The sequence below is a fragment of the Prionailurus bengalensis genome, chromosome X (assembly GCF_016509475.1).
Source record: "Prionailurus bengalensis isolate Pbe53 chromosome X, Fcat_Pben_1.1_paternal_pri, whole genome shotgun sequence".
NCBI lineage: Eukaryota > Metazoa > Chordata > Mammalia > Carnivora > Felidae > Prionailurus > Prionailurus bengalensis.
Window position 1 is genome coordinate 7,633,232 of NC_057361.1, and position 26,889 is coordinate 7,660,120.

The 26,889-nt window shown below is 45.1% G+C and overlaps 1 protein-coding gene across 6 annotated transcripts in view; it reads right to left on the reverse strand.

The window, feature by feature from the left end:
• MID1 (midline 1) overlaps nt 1–26,889 on the reverse strand; it is a 395,896-nt gene that overhangs the window by 76,560 nt on the left and 292,447 nt on the right. For 4 of the 6 annotated variants that reach the window (XM_043570086.1, XM_043570084.1, XM_043570082.1 and 1 more), the window contains exon 2: nt 25,079–25,794. In XM_043570086.1, the coding sequence (XP_043426021.1) occupies nt 25,079–25,738 (660 nt within the window). In that variant the 5' untranslated portion in view covers nt 25,739–25,794. The remainder of the gene's footprint in view (nt 1–25,078; nt 25,795–26,889) is intronic. The other 2 variants (XM_043570088.1, XM_043570087.1) reach the window with 1 other exon arrangement.

Below are 26,889 nucleotides of genomic sequence, written 5' to 3' on the forward strand. Positions count from 1 at the left end.
GTGTCTTTGATCGAGAGCCACCTGTCTACTGGCCCAAAAAAATAATAATAAAATAAATAATAATAATAATAATAATAATTCTAGAGAGTTCATTATTTTACTTGTGGTGCTTTACAAAAAAAAAAAAAAATGATTAAGCCATTTTCCCAGAGTTGGTTTGTGTATACATGACTAAAGACATTTTAAGGTTCAATGTATTTCGGAAATGAACAAACTCCCATTTCCCCGGAATATATCCTGGTTTGCACATACAATGTTTTGCTAAAGAGGAAGTCAAAGAATAAAGGTCGCTTTAAAAAAAAAAAAATGTTTAAAGCCATGTGCTTTTAACCCAGTGAGAGAAAACTGTCCAATATTCGGAGAACTGGAAGGAGACTTGCCAGTTAAAACACTTACGAATTACAAAGTCCCATCTTGTCCTGTCCATAGAGTCTAGTTTGCAAAATGTAGCGTGGACCAAGCAGCGGCCTCCTCCCCGGGGAGCTGGTTGGAAAGGCAAACTCTTGGGCCCTGCCCCAGACCTGCTGAATGAGAAACTCGAGGCGGCCCAGATCCTGTGATTTAATAAGCCCTCCAGGGGATTCTGGGGAGTGCTAAAGTTTGAGAACCACTTACCTGAATGTTGTGACACTCTTGGGGGGGGGGGGCGGCGGGGGAAGTAAAATTTTTACAGAGAAGGGAAGCTAAGTGGGGGGTAAGTAATGCCTGTGCTGTTCTTTTGATCCTTCTACTCAGTCTTTGTCATCAGGCCTTATTCTTGGCCCCTAGCTCCTTCAGTCTCCACTGGGAAACAGGGGTGAAACAAGGCAGGGCTGGAGAATTTGGGCAGTGCGGGGAGATGACCCCATGTCATGGCAGACGGAAGGCTTGGGAATGAATGTGTACCTCAGTCAACCGTGCTTTTTACCCCGTCACCATTGGCAAGTCTGAATTGCTTTTTCTAATAAAAACATAGATAGAACTCAGATGTTCAGAAAGTTCCAGGGGAAAAAAAAAAAATCAGTCTTGGTGAAGTTGCCCCAGTGTATTCTCAATTACTTATAAATGCTGTTTTGAAAAATGTTTAAGTGGTGTTGAAAGGGGGAGAGGGCAGTCAGCCAGCAGAGGACCCAAACTCATCTGTTTATGATGAAAACATAATGCCACCCCCCCCCCAACTGGTTGAAGTCAGTGCACCTCTTTACGATTTGGCTTGACACAAAGCACACAAAGCTGAAAGCACACGTTAAAGTTCGCTCTCAGAACGTTTCAGCGTGACTTTTGTCATCTGATTTTCAAACGTCTGTGATCTTGGTTGACCACTGCGATCGGACACTCCAGGGAGGTCGAACGCTAACCCATGACGTCAGAGACGGCTCGACAGTTCAACGGTGACAGTAAATCATATAGCGGCCTTCCACTAACCATTGTTTTTCTCTAATGCGTTAGTTTTATTTGAACGGAGCGTCCCTTATATAGCTAATGAATACATTTTCAAATCAAACACATTTTACTATAATTAAAGGCAGACTTTAGCACTGCGTAATTTTGACTGCAAGTGAGTCTTAAACCAGAATGTGTTCTTTCCATCTCTAAACAATGAGGACAAAACAGTGACTTCATATATATATGACACACACACACACACACACACACACACACACATACATATGCCTCAGCCATAAATATTGCCTCAGCCAACATGTATTCTTTTCCAGCTTTGACTCTCTCCTCTATCCTGATAATATTCAAAGTTTGACCTCAGATCTCAAGTGTGACCTAAACTTTGATCTCTTGTTCCCAAAGCTTTGATGCTACCTTATTTTAAACTCAACTTTCTTAACGGCATCATCTGCCCCTTTGAAATTTCATCCCATTTTCTAGTCTTTACAAAGGATAATGACCATTCTCCAGGCGAGAACTAAACTCAACATACTCTTAGGCTTTGACCTCTCCTTCATGCATTCTATCAACCACACTCTCTAGGGTTGCCTGGTTGTTTATTAGAAGGCCCCTTGACTTCAGCCTTCCCTTTTCTTCTCAAGGTTACCACTCTAACCATCTTCTTCCGAGAAGTGTTGGTTTTCATTCCTCTAATTTTTGCCCAGCCAAGCGGGTCCATGCGTGGTCACCAAGGTAATCTTCTAAGTTTGTATTACTATAGTATCACATGATCAAAAGTCCAAAAGCTGTCTAGTCTTAATTTCCCCAGTAGAAGCCAGCTATAATCACTACTGCCCTGCAGAATGAACATGACAGTTGCTCCTTCTGAGGTTGTGTCTTCCTACCTACCTAGAATTTTTTTCGTCCCACCCTCCAGCACTCTGCTGAGAATCTGGCCGACTGCTATACGCGCAAATTGAGGCACCAATAAGTGCTTGCTTGACAAAGGAGTACATGAATAATAATTAATGCAGCTAACGATTTCCTGTCTATAACAGAAATCACACAAAGCCAAATCAGAATTCTCTTTCAAACTCGGATAAGATCAAACCATACGTTTCTGAAGACATCAATACATATTTGAGACATCAAGCCAGAGTTCACTATATTATAAAAACACTTTGATTAAATTAGTTTCAGAAACTGCTCTCTGGCCAAGGAGCTATCTACTACGCATTGGATCAGGCAATAAATCTTGGACTGTATGTGCTGACAGGTGTAAGATGATTTATTGAATTGTAAGACAAGGAATTGTAAGGCATTACTAGGAAAATACATACTCTCTTGCAATGCAACTTTATTTTACTTAACAAAAGGAATTTAAGAGGATACGATACTATGAAAGTAATCGCACGAATGCTTCCCATACATCATTAATTCTATATATTAAAAATAATCCAGGAATGAAATCATTAGATTGTGCTGCTGGCTCTAGATCAGACAGATGACTTAATAATGATCCATTTCCCTGAAATAAAGCTCATTTCTGCCTGGTAATAATCAGAGAATTTACACTACCCGAGACCTTCAATACTGCTGCACTCAAATGTGAGCAGTGTGGTTTTTACTCTTTTATCTGGTTTTTCTTTGCCATGTTATTCCCTTTTACACAATACCTAAAGAAACTGAGCCCATATATTTCACTTTCTCTTCATGATTGAACTTCATTATAATGATTTCCCGAATTTTTCCATTTAACCAGTTCCTTGAAAATTACCACTAACCATTTGCAGCTATAAGCTTCCCCAATAACCAAAAAAAAAACCCCAATTTTTTCATTAAAAAAAATGTACCTAAGGGGACCTTCATGTTGGTTTAACGAAAAATGGCACCTTGGGTGCTCAGGATACAAGGGCAACCTGACATGTCCTCGGAGAGGTTGGTACAATTATGCCACGATCTACACGTAGAACAGTGTGGAGGTGTGCCAATCAGAAAGGTGCGTTTTGTTTTGTCAAGATGGAATGATATTGCTAGAGAATTTGATATTCCTGCCCTTGGCCTCTAGCTCCCAAAGAGTATTCTAGCCCTAAACAAAATCCTAGGTCCAGAAAAGAGATCTCCTTAGGAGCCCTCTCTAGCATAGGATGCTAAAGAGATTTGATTCTGGCGAGAACCAGCCCTTAGGGTCAGAGGGAGGCTGAAAGATAGTGGGTAGGTGGGTTCCTGGCTCCTTGTGGAAACCAGACTTGTTCACGTGAATCTTAATGACCATTTACTTCCTGAAACCTTATGGAGGAAATCTGGGCCAACAGTTATTGGACACAGCAACATCTGAAGTGTCTCTATTAAATATGCTCCTGTTGTATAGAGAATAGGACGACTGGGCCGGCCTCCGTTCATCACCATTGTACAAGCGATTCATTAAGTGGGAATGGAAGCTCAAATAAAAGCATCCTGCACGCTGCCTGCAAGACTTGAAAGAGCTGACCTCTCTAAAGGGCCTTTGCAAGGTTCCAAGATCTGAGGGACTCCCCAAGTCTTCAGAGCACCAAGTAGTTAGGAAATCAGTCAAAAGACTTCTGCCTGTAACCTGAGTCTGTTTCCTGGGCTGCCGGTATTCCACACAAACAGTTCTAGCTGTGGTCTATAGCATGCTCTGTGGTGCACAGAAAGAGATTCAGAACAAAAGTAGCTCAATTACAATCCGATGCATTGTTTCAAAGTATGGGAGTCAGCGTGTCCTTGATCATCGGAGAGCCGGTATCTCACCCTCGGAGGGGATTCCAGGGATGGGATACGGAGTTCCATCCGAATTGAATCTACGGCATAAGTAATGAGGATCCCACCCACACAGTCAATTTGGTACAACTTAAGTCTCCCAGTGCCAATATTCTCTAGTAACACATTCAGAGATTCCCCCTGCCTCTTCTTCTTGTTAGAAAACTTCAGATACAAAAGACGTGAACTCCCTCCAAGGAAAGCATCATTAGGACAGGACTCCGGTCTCGCTTTTTCCCCAGTGGATTCAAAATACCTGATACCATGTTTGCTGCATAGCAGATTCTAGAGAATTTGCTAGAGAAATGGGTGGATGAATGGGTGAGTGGATAGATGGATGGGAGGGCGGGTGAATGAGGGCTCCTACAGAGTTTAGGAAAATAATGTGGCACGTTAGTCCCAAATCCTGAGAAAGAATTAAGGTGATGCAGAAAGTTCTCAGATTATACTGTTCTCATAGTTATCCTGGTGCCACCGGAGAGTTGGAAATATTTCCGGTTCTCGTAAATGAACACTTCCGATTCTATCGAGAGCTTTCTAGAAGGATCCACACACTTGGTATTTGGACATTCTGTGGAAGATACCAAAGGCAGTGGACCTATCTGTCTCCTTCTCTGTCAAAAAGCTTGATTCTCCCCACTGTATGTGCTGAAAAGAAAGGCCTTGCCCTCAGGGCGACATTTCTCCCGTGGCGGGAAAGTTGCTGTTGCAAATTAGCAGAGTAGATGCTTGTTTTTAGATTACAGACAAACAGAACACACCGAGTTCAGGTGCTAGTAATAGGTTTTCCCTGCAGTGATTCACAACTGGTTATTACCACGTCTTAATGTCCGAAACACTAACTTTAAAACTGGAATCTGAAGAACACATTTCATGCTACGTGCATTTCATCCCCTTGATAACCAATTACGTGTATCAACACTGAACAACAAGGGGAAGTTGTCAACTGACAAGCATTTTCTTTCCTGTAGTCCTCAAATACAATGAGGGTTTAAAAATGAGGACACGGGTAGTTTTATGTTATTTGCATTTTATAGTATAGTCAAGTGTATCCTGAGGACGCGAGCCTGGAATTCTAGTGTAGGGTCCATCTCAAGAAGTATCCTAGAAATGTGAGAGGAAATTGCCAAAACGAGTTTAAAGCACAGAAATCCCAGGTGTGAATTTTCTGAGCACAGGTGGAGTAAATGAAGAGTCGGATAGAAGTATATGGGGGCTGGGGGGGGGGGGGGGGGGGGGGAGGGGGAAGGCTTTACGGGAGAAACACCTTACTCCAAAGACTTTTGGGACCCTCCATGGCCAGGTATTTCCACTACGTTTTCCAGGCTTAATCACACTCCCCAGGACTGTGGTTCATTTGCTTCCAGGCTGCCATTTTACCATTTGACTCAAGAGTCAAATCTATAAGGGGAGTTTTATCACCACTAATGCAACCCAGCATGGACCATGTTCCTACGGCACAGAATGAAATTTGGCAAAATCAGTGGTCATTTAAGATGGTTAACAAACCTCTGGATCATATCAATTAAGTCCTTCATAGAATTTTCACCTAAATTAAACATTACAAATGTACAGCTGGAAGGCATGTTAAAAAAAAAAAAAAAAACACACCCAACTGTATACGTTACAACCCTTAATGTGTTTTGCAGATTTTTTTAGAGGCTGGGATGAATCCAAATTGACCATGTGTATGCTGTCTTTGGCAATCATGTGGTTTTCCAAAACAATTATAAAAATAAAAGAAACATTTGCTCATTGCTACCAGTGTATACAATGTCTCCATAGGGTACTTTGTGCTGTCGGAATAGACGCTCAACACCTTTAAAAAATGTTGTAGCTCATTATTCACCAATGTCTGCCAGTTGTTAAGAAATGAAAGAGTCACGATGAGGGTTGGGGTGGGGGATTTAAGACTTAATGAACGTGGTGATTAACATCACAAATAGTGTCTAAACAAAAAGCTGAAGAAGCAAAGGACTGAACTTGAACCTTCACAGTTCCGGATGCTTTCTTTCCTACAACTAGTACGTGAGTTTATAATGATAAGTAACATTTCAAAAATAACCATGGACTAAATCTAGCATCCAGATTTACTGGACAGTAACCTCCTTAACGACAATGGTATCTTTGTGCTAATCTTAACTTCTTCCCATGTGAACACGGAGTAGGATCAATCGATGTTTGCACGGCATCGGAATATATATGGACATTGGTGGCGGAGGAAGTGAAGTATTCCATTGCATCGTACTTCGCACTTAAAGCTTTTCGAAGACACACCATCCACTTCACATTGGAAGGCCCCATCACAATTATATGTAAGTTTCCTTTAGTTTTGAATTAAAAAGAAACAAAGAATTTTTAGTGCAATCAACCGTGGTGCATTAAGGGGAAGCCTTCGTCCAACGACCACATACCAAACATGCCATAATCTTCCCCATATGACACCCTTGCTGGCCTACGAGTGTCCACAACAATATCCACACCCCAAAGTCTACCTACTTTGAATCCAATTTGAGGTGTGTTAAGTGTTCATCTGCTTCGAAAGATCAAATATGGACCACAAGATAAATCTCGACACCTTTGACGACGTCCGATTTTGGAATGAGTAGCGGCAGCAGCAAGTAGTCATGATAACAGCAGCTAGCATTTGCTGAACATATGCTGTGCGCCAAGTATTGTGCATATCTTACCGAGCTCTAGTCCCCTTCATAATGCTACAGGAATGCATTATTAGCCCGATCTTTAGTGATGGAGAAACGCACTCCAAGAGCGTCACTTTCCCAAGTTGGCACAGCTAGTGAGTGCTGGAACTAGGCCCCTGAGCCCAGTTCTGTTTGGTTCCAAGCTCGTTCTCCACCCCCCACAGCATCCAACTTTCGCGGCATCATCTTCTAAAAGGTCATTCATGTCCGTCACTTTCTTTTTTATTCCATTGTCACATGCCCAGAAAATGCCTCGTATGAGTACAACAGGTCGTGCTGGTTTTGCAAACGGAGACACCAAAGACAGAGTCAGTGTTTCAAAGGGAAGATTGGGATTTCCAAGGTTACACTGATGGGAGAAAAGCAAACAAGCAAGATTCTTCATCCGAGTGGCCCTGGTTAGAACCAAGAGGATTTGGAATCTCAGTCAACAGTAACTGCACCATACAGAAGGACCTCTGCTGGGCCAAGGCATGCTGGGAGCTGCTCACCAAGGACTTAATGAAAAGACCTTCATTTAAGAAATACTTGTCTACCATGAATTGAAATCTTCATCGGAAGACTTCCGCAAAAGGAAAATATTGTTCTATTTTAATATCCAACTCATTCTAAAAAAAAAACCAACTCTGGGTCATTGACTTAATTTAGTTTCATAAAAAATAACAGGACTGCATCCAAGTTAACAGTATAAATACATAAGATACTGGGGAGCCTGGGTGGCAGTCAGTTAAGCGTCCAACTTCGGCTCAGGTCGTGATCTCACGGTTCGTGGGTTGGAGCCCCATGTCGGGCTCTGTGCTCACAGCTCGGAGCCTGGAGCCTGCTTCACATTCTGGGTCTCCCTCTCTCTCTGCCCCTTCCCTGCTCGTGCTCTGTCTCTCTCTATCAAACATAAATAAAACATTAAAGAAAAATTTTTAAATGTGGAATCTTGAGGCTAGATAATTAGACTTTCAACACATAGTAGGTGACTGTGATGCCGGTTGACAAACTCTAAAGGTGATTTCTTTGGTTGTACATGCTGTACATGATTGAAAGAAATAAAATATTGTTCTTCACCCTTTCCTCAGTCTACAATTAGAGAAAGGTTCATATTTTCCTTCAGTGCATCTAGTAATCCCTTTGCCAAAGGGACTGAAGTCACACCAATATTCAGATCACAAAATTAAAAGAGAGGGAAGGGGCACCCGGGTGGCTCAGTCAGTTGAGCACCCGGCTCTTGATTTCAGCTCAGGTCATGATCTCGTGGTTCGTGGGATCAAGCCCCACGTTGGGGTCTGCGCTGACAGTGCAGAGCCTGCTTGGGATTCTCTGTCTCCCTCTCTGTCTCTCTGCCCCTCTTCCATTTGTACTCTCTCTCTCTCTCTCTCTCTCTCTCTCAAAATAAATAAACATAAAAAAAATTTCTTTAAAAGACAAGGACATGTTCCTGGAAAACATCTTCAAAATGGGATGTGTACCTGTGGTGACAAGATGATTATTTCTGAATGAAGGAGGGGGTGAGAGGAGAGAGAAACACATCCGAAGCAATGCCACTTTAATGTCCCCAAACAAGGCTGGGGTTGATTTGTTCTGTTGCTTTTAAAAACTTTCATTTGTCGGGGCGCCTGGGTGGCGCAGTCGGTTAAGCGTCCGACTTCAGCCAGGTCACGATCTCGCAGTCCGTGGGTTCGAGCCCCGCGTCAGGCTCTGGGCTGATGGCTCAGAGCCTGGAGCCTGTTTCCGATTCTGTGCCTTCCTCTCTCTCTGCCCCTCCCCCGTTCATGCTCTGTCTCTCTCTCTGTCCCACAAATAAATAAACGTTGAAAAAAAAAATTAAAAAAAAAACAAACTTTCATTTGTCACTTTGTAGTAGTCCCAATTCTCATATTTTCTTAATTTCTTTTCTTCTTTAGTTCTGTTTGGCAGTGTTGGCTGCTGGAGTAAACTATGTATTTGAAAAAGCGTATACTTTAGATTTCCAGAACTTCGAAAAAAATATTGAATATTGCCAGTGTGTTTTAAGTGGAACTCCCAAACAATAGCATGTCGTACGTGGACTTCCCATGGGGTTTTAAGACCTTACAAGAGAAATGGCCAAGTCCCATGAGATTGCTTCCTCCACGTTTTGGGCACGCCTGAAATGTTCTGGCATTATGCTCTTGGCTTGTTGTCTTTTATTGCATGGAATTCATTACTCGGGAAATATTTTTGAAATATTTTAAAATAATAAGTAAGTATTCTTCGAGCAGTAACAGCAAAAACAAACAAACAGAGGGGGGAAAACCGAGTTCTGAACTGTTTTTGTTTCATGAAAATTATTTTAATTTCAGCTATGTATAAATCATCATTCAAGGGCTTAGCGGCATTTAATGACCTCACTCTGTCTTCTTTATAGCTGTTTTCTCAATGATAATGTGAAACAAACAAACCTATTTTTTACAACATTTTCTATGCCTATTGTCCCCCCTACAAAGGCAACCTCAAGTGCAGAGCTTATCTGGATAAGGATCAGTTCAACCTTCAGCAAGCCGTCTTATCATCTAACACTTCCTTGTCAGAAGGAACGCATGGTATTAACTCATATCACCCATCTTCGAGTACAGTCCTTTGGAACACTTTATTTCATAAAACCGCTCAGGGCTATAAAACTCTCAACAGCACTGAAAAAAATGACTCTCCCGGAGCCTCGGGAACCAAAGATTAAGGCAGCAGTGAAGTTTTACTAGGGCGGAGTAAGCCAAGTGGAGGAAGCAAACTTAGCTACGGCTGTCCTCACATCTGTGGGGGCATCACAGCGAGGGGGCATCACAGGGAAAGGGCACCGTAAAGAGGGGTGTCATAGAGATAGATAAGGGACACTTCCTGTGGGAGACAAATTTCATTTTGTTTCACCATCTTCATCCATTCGGAGAAATCATTGACAGAAAGCCATTTTATCATTGTAAACAGGACACGTCAGGACAGGGAGCACTTTTACCAAATGTATTCTTTAGACGCAAAATGGAAGAGAGAATCATCTTCCTGAAAAATATAGTTATGTGTGTAACTAACAAATGTAAGTCAATCTCCAAGAAAAAAGACCCGATTCAATGGCTTTTTAACCTTCCGACAAACCTATTTTTATGTGTGCATCTGGAGGAAGTGTTACACAAACAGCAAAAAAAATAAAAAATAAAAAAAAATATACCAACATTGTCATTAAGAGCCAAACCCATAACTCTCCCCATTAATTGTGACGGCTTCATTTCCTCTACCTTGGCCTTACTCCACGGTCATTCTCAAGGACTCCTAGGGAGGCATCTCTAGCTATTAGATAGAACGCTCAAGATTGCTCACAGTTGTTCGAAAGACATTGGTTTCGGACTTCCCAGTTGAAAAAAAAAAAAACCCTTGGACAGAAATATTATTGACTGGCTTATTACGTTAGTAAAACAGAGACACTGTGATTGTAGATCCCGGGATACTTGTCTTAACTTACATAAAGGTATGTATTTAACTTCTACAGAAATTGGGTATGTTATAGACCCTGCCTCAAACAGGAAAGCTGCGTCCAGTGGAAGAACGTTTACTGAAGATTGGTGTATTTGGGGTCTAGCCATATGGGTTTCCACCAACCGGTCGTGAGACCTAAACCAGGGGTTGGCAAACTATAGCCCGTGGGCCTAATCGGCCAGCCACGCGTTTTTATAGTTTCATTGACACACAGCCACGCCCGTTTGGGTAAGTATTGTCTGTGGCTGCTTTCACACCAGGACAGGTTGAACAGTTCCGAAAGAAACCACATGGCCCAGAAAACTGGCAACATTTAGTAGCTGGCCCTTAAAGTGTTTGCTGACTCCTGCCTTTATGAATTAATCTAGACCTCAGTTTCCCCGTTTGGAATGGAGACACTGAGCAAGACTGACGTTTTTCAAGCAAGTCTGCACGTTAGAATCACTTGGGAAGTCTCGGGGATCTATGCGCAGCCAGGGCAAGACTCATTGGACTAGACAATGACAAAGGCCCTTCCAGCTCGGGGCGTTCACGTTGTGAACCTCTGGTGAAATAAATAGCATCTGCCTGCAGAAACAAGCGCTTGGCAATTATGCCGGCATTGAAGGCTCATGTTTGATTCCAAGACTCACGTTCCAAGTCTCCGAGTTGAGAAGCCGAGAATCTACAGTTTTGCAGATAAAGAAGCACAGCTACATAAATATAAACGGTGTCTCTGGAAGATGGGTTTAAGCTAGACGAACAGATTTAATGAGTTAACTTTGGAACTGTGGAATTAATCCACTTTGAATGTGTCACAATTAAGACTATCATACATCAAACGCACGCCATTTGGGTGAAAATCTCAGCTGCCAGCCTGTTCTCTGCAGACTTCCCACTCGGTCGAGGGCCCCAGGCTGTCTCTGACACAAACAGCTACACCTGGAAGGTAGTCTTGAACACGAGCCGCAATGACTCGGAAATCTACGGGACGGCAGATCATATCAAGTGCACCTCGATCACGTTTGAGGAAGGGATTAAGGAACGTTTAATAAGCTTTCGGAGGGTTAAGTGTCGCTGAAACAGCCCGAAGGACGGCATGTGCGGGCCCAGACTGCTCAAGACAGGCCCCAGCCTAAGGTAGAGGAAGCCTGCCATGCAGAGCGCCTCGGGGCCCTGCCATTCACAGATGGCGGAAGCGGGATTCTCCAAGGGCTGAGCTTTCTACCTCTCCAAATACATTCGGTTTCGGAGGTCACACAGACAAGTCAATGCCTCTGAGAACGAGGCTGAACATTTCCCTTGGTGTCACTGGCAAAGATGCTTTGGGTCAATTCAGGGTGCCCCAGCCTTGGCCTTTGGGGTCAGATGATTCTCTGCCATGGGGGCTGGGCTGTGCTGTGCATTTAGGATGCTTAGCAGAATCCCCGACCTTGACCCACTAGGTGCCATGATCAGCCCCCTGGCCCTCCCAGTTGCCAGGAGAAGGCAATCGTGCACTGCTAAGCTGACCCCCTAAGCTCTTCATGATTTCTTAGTATTCTGCCTCAGAATGGAATTAAAGGTAACTGTTCTGAGGCAGCAGAGAACAAAATGTATACACAAAAAGTATATATACAAACAAATATACGGGTATATAGTGCTATTTTATCCTACCTCTTGTGAATGACAAATATTTCATCACCTCTGCCTGAGGTGAAGTTTGAAAAAAAAAAAAATCAAACGGTCTCTCTCTAATACTTTCTCCAGAGAAATCATGGGGGAGCGATTTGCAGATTCAGAAACGAATGCAAAAACCTGAAAGGCAGTGTTTCACTTGCTTATGTATTCAAAATTCAAAAGAATGGCTGGTGGGCTATGTATGGCTTTTCCTTTTTTTTTTATCTGATGGGCAAATCCTACCGACACAGTGGAGACTATAATCGGATTAAATTATTATGGGCTGTTCCATTTATTTCAACAAGTATTTACTACTGATAAAATGCCTCGTAGCTTTAAAAAAAAAATGCTCTAGTCACTGAAAACTGAGTAAGCAGATACCAAAGAACTACAAGATACGGTCACCGGGTTTGAGAAATGGACAAATGGTTGGGCCGAGAAGGCTCTGCGCCCCAAGAATGTTCATAGAACGGTACCGAATGCTACGTAATCATGAAAAGACAACACGGAACGTCTGGGGTGAGCGAATTTCATGAAAAAGCTAAGCTGGAGAAGTCCTCAGTGAGCCTAGAGTTGGGTCCTTTAAGAACAGCGTTGAGTGAGTGGAGGAGGGGATAGAAGGATTGAGGAAGGAGATCCATCATTCACTTGTGTTTCTATAAACTTTATACTGTCTGACTTCTTAGAGTCTGTGCTGGCTTTATTACTCCTCGTCCAGGGTTTCCCAAGGGTCAAGCGTTACAGGGTTTAGTCCTGAATTATTGTCACCTCCTGCTTTATCGAGGAGCAAATGAGGCTTAGAGAAGTGAGTTTTTGCTTTTATCCCTAACTTAAATGCATATGACTCTAAAATGGCAAGGCCAGGCCCCAAGTTGAAATCAGACCCCCAAACCCATCTCCGACTTGCTGAATCAGAATCTGCACGTTAACAAGACCCCCGAGTGGTTCCCGTGTACACGTTACGTTTGAGACATTCTGGTCTAAGATACTAACTGGAGCCTACAATTCCGACGGGTTAGCAATCCTCGAAGGAGGAATGGAGGATAGACCCAAAAGCTCTATTATTGACTAACACGTAGTGACCATTTTTATCTGTAGCCAGGCTTTGCCAAGAATAACTAAATATGAACACGAGCTCAGTTGGGTCTCTTAAGAGGTTTGAAATGTCAAAATCATAGACCGAGACTCTAAATTTACATTTTAAACTGGGCAAATAAATAATCACATTTCAAGTGATGAAATGAATTTAGGGATCACTGGAGATTCGTTCATTCCTTCATTTGACACTTACATACGCAGTGGCTGATGGGTATGGAAGAATTCGACATTACTGTAGATACATAAAAATGATTCCACATGGATTTCCGTATTTCAACTTTGTATTTTTCCGTCTTTATTTCTGTCAGAACGGAAAATAGATCATCTTCGATCATAGTCACCACTGTAAGGAAAACTGCTTCGCTCTGTCCAGGGAGCCCTTGTGTCCAAAGTTAAGGCAAAAGCGCTTTCAAGCCCTTTTTCCTTGTCAATAATTTTTTGAGGTGTGGGATGTTTGAGCCACAGTTCTTTCAGCCTTAATCCTAGGCAATGATTCGTTAGGGACAGGGTGGGCTCCCTGGGTCTGAGCCCCAAACTTTTATGTCTCTAACTGTACTTATGCTATTTAATTTCCCATGGCCGCGTGTTGCACATGGTTAAAAAGGTTCCTCTTTACCAAGCTTCTCCCACCCACTAGACGCTGGGCTAGACGCTTGGCCCTCCATTATCTCATTTAATCCTCCCAAGACCCCTAATGAGCAGGTGTCATCATTCCCACATCTTTGCCGGGGAGACACGGTTGTTCCAAGGATCAAATAATACTTGAAAGTGCTTTGCAAACTGTCAATCTGGAGATTTACCAGTGCTAGTCATTACTCTTGGTAATAGCTGGTTCTCGGTGTTGAGTCAACAAATACCCTTGAACCACATCTCAGAACAACTGAAAGCAGCATCTTGAAAGAGAACTCTCCCTCCCTCTACCACCCAGCCTTGGCCCACGCGACATTCTTCTAGAGGCATGGAGGCAGCACGGTGGCCTTGCCTCTTACGTTTCTAGATGAATTTCTAGAATACAAGAGAAAGCGTAACTACTTCACTTAACAAGATGAACACTACACATGGGCGAGCCCCTTTTTCGCCAGGACCCTGTCGAGCCTGATTTCAGCAATCCAGGGGGCCAGAAAAACACCTCTCTCCAAGTTCCTTGGGTGGGGTTTGAACGGGTACCTCAGGTCTCCTAGATCTTCCAGAAGCAACAGGTCATGCTGAGCGGGAGTCTTAAAATCTGTCCATTTTGCTTCTCTCCATACCAACCGAGAGCAACTGAGCTCTGAACAGCCATGTCAAGGGTCAAAGGAGGAAGGGATAAATCTCTCACTCTACCACGCCAGGATATTCATCCTATAGTGCCTAAATTTGTAAAAAAAAAAAAAAAAAATCCCCAACAGATAAAGCCAGCCTACCGGTTGGCTTTGGCAACACAAGGGCGCTTCCTCCAGTTGCCTCTCATAGCGTCTTCTTAGAGATGGGCCCCTTCAGAGTGGAAATGACAGAAACTGCTTCTGAGCCTGGCTATTTATTTACCTGACCTATTAGCTCCGTCCAGGAAGGACACGGAGACTGTGGGGGGGAAAGCAGACCTTAAGAAATAAGAAAGGGCCTGGCCCAGATTTTATTATGGATTGGGGACCTCATCTCTTGTCCTTTCCTGCCACTCCAAAGGAACGCATGGTACGAAAGCAAGTCACTGCTTGTCCTCTGCATGTGGCTTTTCATCGGCAAGTGTTTCCACTGCAGCTTCTGGAATTGGGCCATTTCCAGGGAGCAGCACCTAAGCCGTCAATTTTTGGCTATCATTCATAGCAAGAACTATCTCATGGATTGAGTTTCATACCCTTCTTTTCATAGTCCTTTCATATACGCTTATCACACGTTATCATTACATCTAGACTTATCTTGGTTATTCGCCTCTGCATTCCCAGAGTTTACCCAGTGCTAATCTCATTAGCTACAAACAAATAGTCTTTGGGTGAATAAACAAGCGTTCTTTTCTTTTTCTTTCTCTTTCTTTCTTTCTTTCTTTCTTTCTTGAAGTAGGATTTGATAAAACAGATGGGGGGAGATCATTTATAAAGGTACAAAAGGCGTAGAAGCTTTTCATGATTTCCGTATTGTTTTATTACTAACCTAGTCTATACCAATGTGAATAAAAGCCATTCTTTTCCTGATCCCACCCTCCCCCCCCCCATAAGCAGCAAAGAAGATAGAAGGGAGGAGGCAGATGATAACCCTGCTGTTCTCTGCATTCTGTCCCCATGGAGTGGCAGGAAGCACAGAGAACAAAATCCCCCAGGGCCACTATCGTGGAGGACCTCCAACCCGTCTCCTTCTGCGAGTTCCTTCTTCTGAGCTTTCTTCCTCTCGTAGCCCTAACCAATACCAAAACCTCTTCTTCCCATTCTAAGGGACACGGCTACTAACATAGGCCAAGGTCAGCTTGCTCTATCCTTCCCTCACACAACACAAAAGAAAGTTGGCCCATGGAACTTGTGATTGGTCCAGGCTGTCTACGTGTGACATAACCCTGAGCTGGCTTCTTTTTCCTAGGAAACAGTCACAGGTCCTCTGTCAACACCCACGGTGTTGATTCTATCAGATAAGCCTAGCTCATCCCCCCTGGACTGAACTTCAAAATGGTGCCTGTTCTGAAAGCCATTTCTTTCAGTCTACCACTCCCTGCTTCTTAAAAGTCCGTTTTAGGGGCGCCTGGGTGGCGCCGTCGGTTAAGCGTCCGACTTCGGCCAGGTCACGATCTCGCGGTCCGTGAGTTCGAGCCCCGCGTCGGGCTCTGGGCTGACGGCTCGGAGCCTGGAGCCTGTTTCCGATTCTGTGTCTCCCCCTCTCTCTGCCCCTCCCCCGTTCATGCTCTGTCTCTCTCTGTCCCAAAAATAAATAAACGTTGAAAAAAAAAAAAAGTCCATTTTACTATCTCGCTCGGTTTAGAAAGAAGGACAAATCAAAGTTTCCACCCAATTATAATTCCCCTGAAGGTTGTTTAGTTTCCCATGTCAGCCAGAAACACAAATCGACCCTGTAACCACGGAGTAATTTATGATACTGTCATGAAATCCATGATTGGATTACACCAATGAAGCCTTTAGTGTAACAGTAAATGCCCAGATGTAATAATACGTCACGTTCATGGAACGCTCACTATGTGCCAATCACCATGCTCGGCACTTTACAAGCGTTTTCTTCTTTGACGAGAAATGTAAAATGTGTTTCCTCTGTCAGCCTCAAACCTATCCTCACGGGTATGCAAAGACTTTACGTATCATGCCCCCAAGTGCAAAACATCAAGTGAGTAAGTTTTAAGTGGATTTTGTAAATGCAGTTTCGTCAGATTTTTCCAGAATGCTTACGTCACATACTGAGAATAAATGAAACCTTTAGCCACATTCACTTTCGCAGGCCACTCACGTCCTCTTTATTACTTAGCCGGGACTAAAAAATGTACCACTCTTTCGAAGATGGACTTAATTCATGACCTGCCAATGACACGGAAGGAAGGACAGTTGTGAATATCACAGCCTTGAGAAAATGGAGTGTTTTCTTAACGTAATTTCAGCATATCGTACTGGCCTTAACTTTGTAACTGGTCGCAATGAATCGCATTCTTTCAAAACTTTTCAACTTAAACCCAAATACCACGCGCAGATACTCCTCACTTATGTTTACTCAGTTAATGTATGTCAATAAAATTAAATTGTTAATCTGTGTGTTAAAACATTCAGGAAAAAAATTACCCTAAGGGCGGGGAGTGGGGGGGACGCCTGGGTGGCTTAGTCGGTTAAGCGTCCGACTCTTGGTTTTGGCTCAGGTCATGATCCCACGGCTTGTGGGTTTGAGCCCCGCGTCCAGCTCTGCGCTGGCAGCGCGAAGCCTGCTTGGAATTCATTCTCTCTCTCTCTCTCTCTCTCTCTCTCTCTCTCTCTGCCGCCCCCCCCCCCACTATCTCTCTCTCTCTCAATATAAATAAACTTTACAAATAATTATCCTAGGAGGGAAATTAATGAGCCATCTAAGCTGCAATTGTAATTCATTTGTTTCCACGTGAGCATCTCCTTTTCTCTGTGGTGTCCCCAAGGGCAACTGGGTCCATCTATACGAACCCGCCTCCTGGCATGAGGTCTGGCCCTTCAAAGCCACCCGGTCTACACTGGCGCAGCGGTAGAAATGACAGCATGGGGATATCTTGAAGCAGCTTTTTGGGTGGCCCTAGAGGCATCATCCTACATCCACGATGGTGGCTCACAGCCAGGCCAGGTGCGTGTTCAAAGTCACTGTAAAATCAGTGCGTTTAGGGGCGCCTGGGTGGCTCAGTCGGTTAAGCGTCCGACTTCAGCTCAGGTCACGATCTCGCGGTCCGTGAGTTCGAGCCCCGCGTCGGGCTCTGGGCTGATGGCTCGGAGCCTGGAGCCTGCTTCCGATTCTGCGTCTCCCTCTCTCTCTTCCCCTCCCCCGTTCATGCTCTGTCTCTCTCTGTCTCAAAAATAAACAAACTTAAAAAAAAATTATTAAAAAAATCAGTGCGTTTAGTCCCAGTGCCTCAAAAGGACCCAGAGGAATGCCCGGAGGGCGGCGGGGCTGAAGGGACGCGGGACAGACCGGGCAGCGGGACAGCCGTGTCCAGCCCCGGTGTAGTCACCTCGCCGGGTGGTTGCAGGCAACTCCTTTTACCTAATATTCTCATCTACAGGAGGGGGGTGAAATAACGTGAGCTCCGAGGTTGCTTGTGGCTCTAAAACGTTACTTAGGTGTATAGCAGGCATTCCGAGGCTTGAACGACATCCTGCTTATCGTGAATCAAAAAGCCAGAAGAAATCAGCACGTGTTATCACCAGTGCGTCGCGCTGCACTAGGACAGGAGGAAAGGAATCGCCTTTCCGCCTGGACCCAAGACCTGCCCGGCAAGGACACCCTCCTACTTCTTCTCAGTCTTCCTGGGCCACTCTCTGAATCTCCCAGCTTCGCGTGTTTCTGTTGACGGTGTGGCGGGTTCTGAGCTGTGTGACGCTACTTTACTTCGCCAGTTAACAGGGACGCCGCTCTGGGGGCGCCCGGGCGGCTCAGGCGCTTGAGCGTCCGACTTGGCTCGGGTCACGATCTCGCGGTTCGTGCGTTCGAGCCCCGCGTCGGGCTCGCTGCTCTCAGCACAGAGCCCGCTGTGGATCCTCTGTCCCCCTCTCTGCCCCTCACCGGCTTGCGCTCTCTCAAAGAGAAATAAAACGTTTTTTTTAAATGTTACAAAAGAGAGACCACAAATTCTAAAGGCATGGGAACGTCTTTTCCTCCCCTACCTCTGTGGATGCCTGCACGTTCGCGTGACCTCACCTTCAGCAAACATACGTCACATAGCGTCCCTCGCAAAAACAAAACGACTTCAGCGTTCCCCTGTAGAGAAGGCTAAAAATGTCGCACGCTCTTAACTTGGCACTCGAAAGCCTTTCAAAATCTTATCCCAACAGGACTCTTCCAACACTCTCTCTCCCGGCCCCTCAGTCGGCGCCCCAGGCTCCAGCCAGCGTTGTCTAGGATCCCTCAACTCTCTGGCAGCTTCCTGCCAACAGGCCTCACGTCCATCAACACGTCCATCAACAAGTGGATATTCATTGCTGCGCCTCTGCCCTTTGCCAGGCGCTTTGGAAGCAAACACATGAAAACGGTAACACGACCCTTATCTCACACACAAATAATACAAACAGTATTAACAAACGACTGGCAGGCAGTCTATCTCCCAAGTCCACACTGTAACCATCCTACCCCCTGGCTCCCAGTAGACACTGTTATGTCCTAACATACACTGCAGGCTTCCTGGGGGCCAGGCACAACACCGAGAGTTTATGTGAAACATTTTACTTTGTTCTCCCAAGTGTCTATGTAAGTAACTACATACTTAGCCCTGTTTTTTTTTTTTAATTTTTTTTTCAACGTTTTTATTTATTTTTGGGACAGAGAGAGACAGAGCACGAACGGGGGAGGGGCAGAGAGAGGGGGAGACACAGAATCGGAAACAGGCTCCAGGCTCCGAGCCGTCAGCCCAGAGCCCGACGCGGGGCTCGAACTCACGGACCGCGAGATCGTGACCTGGCTGAAGTCAGACGCTTAACCGACTGCGCCACCCAGGCGCCCCCTTAGCCCTGTTTTTTGACCAGTAAGCAACGTGCCCAAGAATTACATTTGTTTACATAGCCACATGGCTACAAGGTACCTCTATACTTGCCCGTGCATCTTCCAGAACTCTCCAAACTTACTGAAAATGGTTCCAATAACACCAAAGCATCAGGCGACAAGACCTTCCTCTCTGCAGGTGCAAGAAGGGAGAGGAGATTCTTCAGGGAGAAGGATGTGGCCTTGAGCTTACAGTTAAAAACTCATCCCTGGGGATGGTTTCCTTTCCTCCGTGTATCATAAATCCTTTGGGGACCAAACTGAGAAAATTAAAATCTAGGCTTAAGGTAATTTACAAATACTTGGAAACCACATTTTAAATATATATCGCTGACTGAAAAAAAACACAAGCAGAATGGCATTCTCAAGGGGCCAGTCAGAACTGGTGAGACCCCATACAACCAAAACGTTCTACAAGACCTATGTCTGACTTACGCACATATCCCACCGGCATCATGTGGTGAAATGTCAGAGGGCATATCCATATTTTAGACTAAAATCTAGCCTGGGATTATCGTGAACCAGCTTGAAATCTTATACAGGGTTGCACAAGGGATGTCGCAGGAGAGAACAATAAAAAAGAACGACCCAGCAATGGCACTACTAGGCGTTTATCCATGGGATACAGGTGTGCTGTTTTGAAGGGACACGTGCACCCCCATGTTTCGAGCGGCACTATCCACAATAGCCAAAGTATGGAAAGAGCCCAAATGTGGATCCTCTGTCCATCCTCTGAATGGATAAAGAAGATGTGGTCTAGATATACAATGGAGTATTACTCGGCAATCAAAAAGAATGAAATCTTGCCATTTGCAACTGCGTGGATGGAACTGGAGGGTATTATGCTAAGTGAAATTAGTCAGAGAAAGACAAAAATCATATGACTTCACTCATATGAGGACTTTACGAGACAAAACAGATGAACATAAAGGGAAACAAAAATAATATAAAAACAGGGAGGGGGACAAAACAGAAGAGACTCTTAAATATGGAGAACAGAGGGTAATTGGAGGACTTGTGGGAGGCGGGATGGGCTACGTGGGTAAGGGGCATTAAGGAATCTACTCCTGAAATCATTGTTGCACTATATGCTAACTCATTTGGATGTAAATTTTAACAGATAAAAAAATAAAATGGAAAATAAACAAACTTAAAAAAAAAAAACAACAGAATGACTAACACCAGGGCAGTTACAGACACCTAGGAAATTCAACGTTTTCTAATAAAAGGCTGGGAATGGTGAGTGTCATGGTCCTTTTCTGGGAAGCCTTTCTCCATCGCTCAGGTTTAGGGTTGGTGTTTGCTGTTGTGGGCATGCAGTGCTTTCCCCCCCCCCCCCCCCACAGAGAAAATATTGGCCTGATTGGAGTTCTCTGCTAGACTACGAGCGCCACGAAGGAAGGAGGCTGTGCCCGGTCATTTATTAAGCATATACTGGCTTAGCAGTTTTCGGCAGCCCGTTAAAACAACACCTAGATGCCAGATATGGTTAACTGGAGGGGAAATGAAACAATGGGTTTAATGGGTCTATCAAGTGCCCATCACATAACAGCGTGAAACAAATGTGAATTGTTGCACAATTAGCCGAGATCTAGTTTATCAAAATTCACGGTCTTTAAGCCAACAAAACGCGATAGGGTCCAAAATAATGGTTCACGTCCAGTTGGGTGGAATGGCATGTAACGCCTGGCTCCTCTCTCATTTAGATATTATAGGATGCTTTGTCACGTAGAAGAATGAATATCTGCAGTATTGTTATGGCCTTAAATTAAAATTTCCACGGAGGGTTAATAGTTGATCATCAGTGAAGCAGCTGACAAGAGTTTATTGGGAATTCATGATCTACAAGCCCCCACGGTCAGTCTTAGGTGAGTGCCGGGGCAGTGCGAGCCCACAGGGCTCTGCCTAACTTGAGGTGATTAAATCCTTGATGGAGAAAGAATATGTGTTCAGTTGACTAGATAATTAGGTACACATTGAAGTAAGGAACTGTTGTGGGTTGAATTGTGCCCCCCCCCCCAATTCACACGTTGAGCCCCTAACCCCCAATAACTTCAGAATGCGACCTTATTTAGAAATCGGGTCATTGCAGATGTAATTAGTTATGATGAGGCCATACTGGAGGACGGTGGGCCCGTCCTCCAGTATGACTGGTGTGCTTATAAAAAGGGGAAATCTGAACACAAAGACGAGCACAGGGGGAGAACGGCACCCGAGAGAGAGAGAGAGAGGAGACAGTCACCTACAACCCACGGAGACATGCCTGGAGCACATCCCTCCCCTCACAGCCCTCAGGAGGAGTCAACCCTGCTTACACTTTGGTTCTGGGCTTCTTGCCTCCAAAACTGTGGGACAATAAATTTCTGTTGCTTAGGTCACTGTGCTTGTGATCCCTTGTGAGGGCAGCCTACCAAATTACTACAGTGATGAACACTAAATTCTTCTCACTGACCAGGGTCTCTCGACTGGGCACTATTGACATTTGGGGCCAGATAACTCTATCGGTACCATGGATGCGCCATGTAACACACACACACACACACCTTTGCGCTGGAACCCGTACTATGCCTGTGACTATTTTCAGAGAAGGGACAAGGTGTAGAAATTCTGAGGAAAGAGAAAACCAGTCTAGCTAAGTATCTACTTACGACATTCCCGGTTGCAAATAAAGTACAGGACTTTCCAAATTATGGAACCTTACAGTCTATAAATGAAACCCAAGAGTGAAATCCCTTGTCTTGACCTCCAGATAAGAAGGACTACACAGGAAGGCTAAGCTTGAATTGGAACTTTTACCAAACTGTGCCCAAATTCCACTGGGATGACCCATTGACATGGACATCATACAAATAAACTCCCTCAGCCAGCCTTTAGAGTCAGAAATGCAAAACAATGGTTTGGACCTTCAGCATCAGCTAACTTGAAGTGAGTCTATGCTGAAGTTGAAGGGCAAGGCAAGGTCAATTCCTCTCAGTTTGTATATTTTTATAGGTATAACTAGAGAAAAGAAACTAGAGCTCCAACATCGTATGTTGGAACAGGGAAAAAATGGAATGATTGCATTGTAATTCCTCGGTCCCTCTGCCATACACTATATTAAATTCTCTTATATGTTATGTAGTTCACCAATCAAAATTTAATCCAGATTTGGGGCACCGAGAGGCTTCTTCAAATTCAATTAAAATGACGCAAGAAAGTCCACAGTATGACATGCTCCATTTAGAGACGTGCATTTGGTAGGAAGACTTTTCTCTTTTTATCTTCAGATAAAATTCTACACGTTGGGATTTTTATGCTTTGTTTTCCCTTTTGTGCCTAGAAAGAGATGTGCAAAAGTATATTCCAATCCTTTCCATAAACATACGTATACTGAGACCTAACATGAGTAAAGGTGCCCCCCGAGGTTTAAGATCAGTGCAAGAAATAATTGTTCTTCGTCATCACTGCAGAATTCCCGCCTTCAAATAGTGGACTTTTACTAACAGAAGGACAGACACACACGTTTTTCAACAGGAGACCCCTGCGTCCCTACATATCGAATTTACAGAGCATAGTCACTTGTTCAGACCAAAGTAAAAAACACCCTTCCTTGGCTTTGGTCCTTTCAAATATTAATGCACACGCTGTGCTTGGGTTTTAAGCAAAACAAAGAAGTACGTACGTTCATAATTATGTGACAGCTGAAATATCACAGACGCCCCACATGTCAGGGTATTCTTATGATTTGTCCATTCTAATGGCGTGTTTTGGAGCAAACACGTTACGTTGGCATGTTATCTGTTTAAATGCTCATAAGCGCATTTTGTGAAAAGGCTGTAAGTAAATGCTCGGAAGCATATTTTGTTGAGTGGCTGTAAATGTGCTTGGGTGCACTGGGTGCTGTTTATATGCGTATGCTTCTATAATTCGAAGAGAAAATATACCGCTTCATTAACTGATACTGTTACCAGGAGGGCCTGACAATTATCAACGACCACTAACCCACTGGCTCGATCAGACAAGTGTGCAGGGCTCATAATTGAAGAGTTGTCCGTTTCATCACAAGAAGGGCCTAGAGCATGACAGTATCTCCTCAAAAATTTGGAGATGTTCTGTAAATAATTAATAACTCCCCTCTGATAGTACACAAATAACGAGCAGAACCTGACTACCAAGTTTAACTACCGAGTCCGGGGTTGTCGAATATTGAACATCACGGTGGGGTTTTAACAACTGATCATCAAAAGGCAGTGTCGATCCAGTCAGAGGAACATTTTGTGATGAAGAAAAGACCCCGTCCGCCAGGTTTACGTTGGGAAAACAAAACCACCTGTGTCCGGTCATCTCAAACGTTCAGTCCCCCACCAAAACAGGGGCGAAACGGTCACCTTGGTCTCCAAGATGGATCGCCGCATCCATTTCCGAAGAATTTGTTTCAGAGGCACAATTCGCACACGCATTGCCTCCGCCGTCGTTAACTTTGGAGGTGTGCTTGTGGTAGTGCTGGGCACGCTAGAAAACCAGGCAGCTTCCATGTCCCCTTGTCCCCAGCACCTAAGTCCTCGGGCTTAACTCCCTCTCCATGGACACTTAAAAGTGAGGCGTGCTGCCCAGGTGAGGTTTTGTTCCCCAAGTGACACTCAGGAGCGGGATTCACTTCAGCCCCTCCATTTCCCTCCGCGTCTCAAGACACAGCCAGACCAGATCACAGGTGTGGTCCATTAATCCCAGCATCACAAAATAAACAATGAGGTCCCTGGAAACACAACCACCCTTTAGCTGAGGAAAAGTGATAGGAACCATTCGTGACAGGTGACGGTGTGCTCCCAATGGTAGCACTCTCGATCATGTGATTCATTTTCTGTTTGCTCAACAACACGGTGTGTGTTTTTCCTGAGAGGAAGGACTTGAATATATATTTACTCAAAGCTCTTAATTTCTACTTCCTTTCTTTTTAATTGGCGTCTTGTGATCTAAAACTGACTGGTGAGCATAGTATCTCACTATCAGAGCAAACTCTCGGCTGAGTTTGCCATAATTAGACCCACCGTCGCCTGAAGTTGAACAGACATCAGGAGACCTGACTTATTTCTTCCCTGGTGCATTCTATCCATATTTAGAGAGTGATTTTTTAATTTGACGTATAGTCATATTAATTATCGTTCCCCGAGCTGGAGTCAGGTTAATAATTTCATGTTAAAAGTGGAAGTTCAAATAGTCTTGCCTGTAACCTTCCTGAACACAAAGCCTAAATGAAAAGGAAATCCTTCGTGAAACCCGAGATGGTCAGCGCACTCTAACTCACCACTAAGCCAGATATCACTCACACGAGAAATGAAAGGTCACAGGTCCTCCAAAAGCCCACAGTTGCCACCGGCTGTCCTCCTTGCGTCCTTTCGTTTATGCGGGTAACTTAGATCCAGGTACAATTCGGGTGAAATTAGCTTTCCTGGATGAATGAAGAAACTGAAGTTCGCCCCCCCCCCCCCCCCCCGCCGCCGCAAATGCCCAAAGCCAGATTTTATCTGCCATTCCTTCTTTCCTTCTGTCTGTCTGTCTGTCTGTCTCTCTCTCTCTCTCTCTCTCTCACACACACACACACACACACACAAAACTGCAAGGGCTGAAGACGATCCAGATTTTGCAAATTCACCGTCACCGTGACGACGCTAAAATTACAAGCGGCCGTCAACTTTTACAAGACACCCTTATTGTGCAACATTTATAGGCTGCCAGAAAACATGCTAAAACTAATCAGATAGCAAAGGTGAAGAGGAAACCTTCACCTGCCATGTAGCTAGCAGTGAGTACCCTTTTTATTTCCATGACATTTGCTGGCAGAAAGGGGTTGGCTTAAGGCGGATCGGACTAACCTTCAACTTGTCATAGCGTTCACTCAAAGCTGCCACCTGATGATCTCGGTGCCGCCCAACCAGTTTACACAAGGCACAGATTAACTGGTCATCGGTCACACAGTACATATTCACCTTCTCATCCTCGTGCTCCAGGCACATCAGCCCCCGGATGTGCGAGTCCGGAATTGGCTCAATCAGACGATGCCCCGTAAAGGGCTTCTTGTTTGGGTGAGTGGCTTTCAGGCACTCATCACAGTAGGACACTTCGCAAGTGACACAGGTCTTCACAGCGTCCTGGGCAGGGTCCTGGTCACAGAACTGGCAGAGGACTTTCTCGGCGGAGGTCATGGTGTTGGCGTCGAACGCCCGCTCCCGGCGGGTCTCGCTGGGGGAATTGGGCCCGCTCACGGACGCTTTCTGGAACCTGTCGATGATGTTCTGCAGGGTGACGTTGCGCTTGAGTCCGTCTAGACCGCGCTGGCTGAGCGTGATGACATGTCGGCAGGTGGGGCACTGGAAGGCGGTGATGGACTCCACGGACTCGTTGGTGGCACAGTGCGACACCAGGATGCGGTGGGCACAGTTGAAGCAGAGGCTGTGTGCGCAGGGCAGCAGGAGAGGGTCCTCAAAGAGCTCCAGACAAATAGGGCAGGTCAGCTCCGACTCCAGTGTTTCCATCTTCAGGCAAAGCTCTCCTGGGTCATCAGCAAAATCCAAGGAAGCTGATCAGCTATCTGGAAACAGAACGTAAGATGCGATTAGGCGCGAGGGGGTCAGCCATGGGGGGCTGTCAGCTTTGAATGCGTCTCAAAATGATTCTGAACGCGGGTCACGGAAGGGTAAAATGCGTGTACGTTCCAGATAATTCTCTTTCTGAGCACGTGGGGCAACGAGGCGGGGAGAAACACCCTAGGCCAGCACACCAACGGACGTTTCCTCTAAGTCCCAGTCCCTGAAAGCAGCGAGTGGGTTTTTGCCATTTTGCTTGCTAAAAGGTCTTACTCCAAACTGGCAAGTTACTGAAACGGCAGTTTCCACAATTTGTATCTGATCCCAATAACCTGAGTGGGTCACGGCCAACTTCTACCTTGTGCTGAGAATTAAAATGTAGAAATGCTAACTAATGAGCGAGAGCCTTTCAGAACTCGGAATCGATGAACTTACACGCGAACGTTTATGCGTCCGCAGGATTTCTCCCTCTGTGACACCAAAGCAGGCTTCAGAGAAGTAGAAAGGCACCTCCCGTGGAAACGGGCATGAAATGTGCGTGAAATCAAACGCGTGGCTTCGGCGGCGACGATAACGCTTAAATACGCGATGTCAGCTTCCCAAATATATTCCCGAGGAAAAACACTGACTTTCGCGGAGATGATCGTGACAGAGGCAATGTTTCTGGCATGCGTTCGCTACCCTCCTGAATAATTCTACTCGTTGATCCCGCAGTGGGATGTGGGTGGGCAGAGGGAAGCAGAGAAAAAATATCTACGGGCCTTTTCTGGGGCTGCGGTGAGCTTGGGTCCCAATGACTAATAACGATTCAGTTCATTAGAACAAGGATTCTCGGGGCTTCAACATGCATCTGGTAAGTCATTGACAACGGTAACGCCTGCACATCGGACGGCAGCGTCAGGCCGTCGCGTTACCGTGGGGAGGCTCGCGAGGGCTGCCGAGGGGACCCCGCGCGGCCCTCCCGGCCGACAAACTCCCATCCAGGGCCTGTCCCTGTCGCCAGCGACGGGCCGGGCTGGCGGGAGGTCCAGCCTCACACCCAGAGCCGCATGGGCCGGGACACGATCCAGGCCGGCTTCGGTGCTCTCCCCACCCCCCTC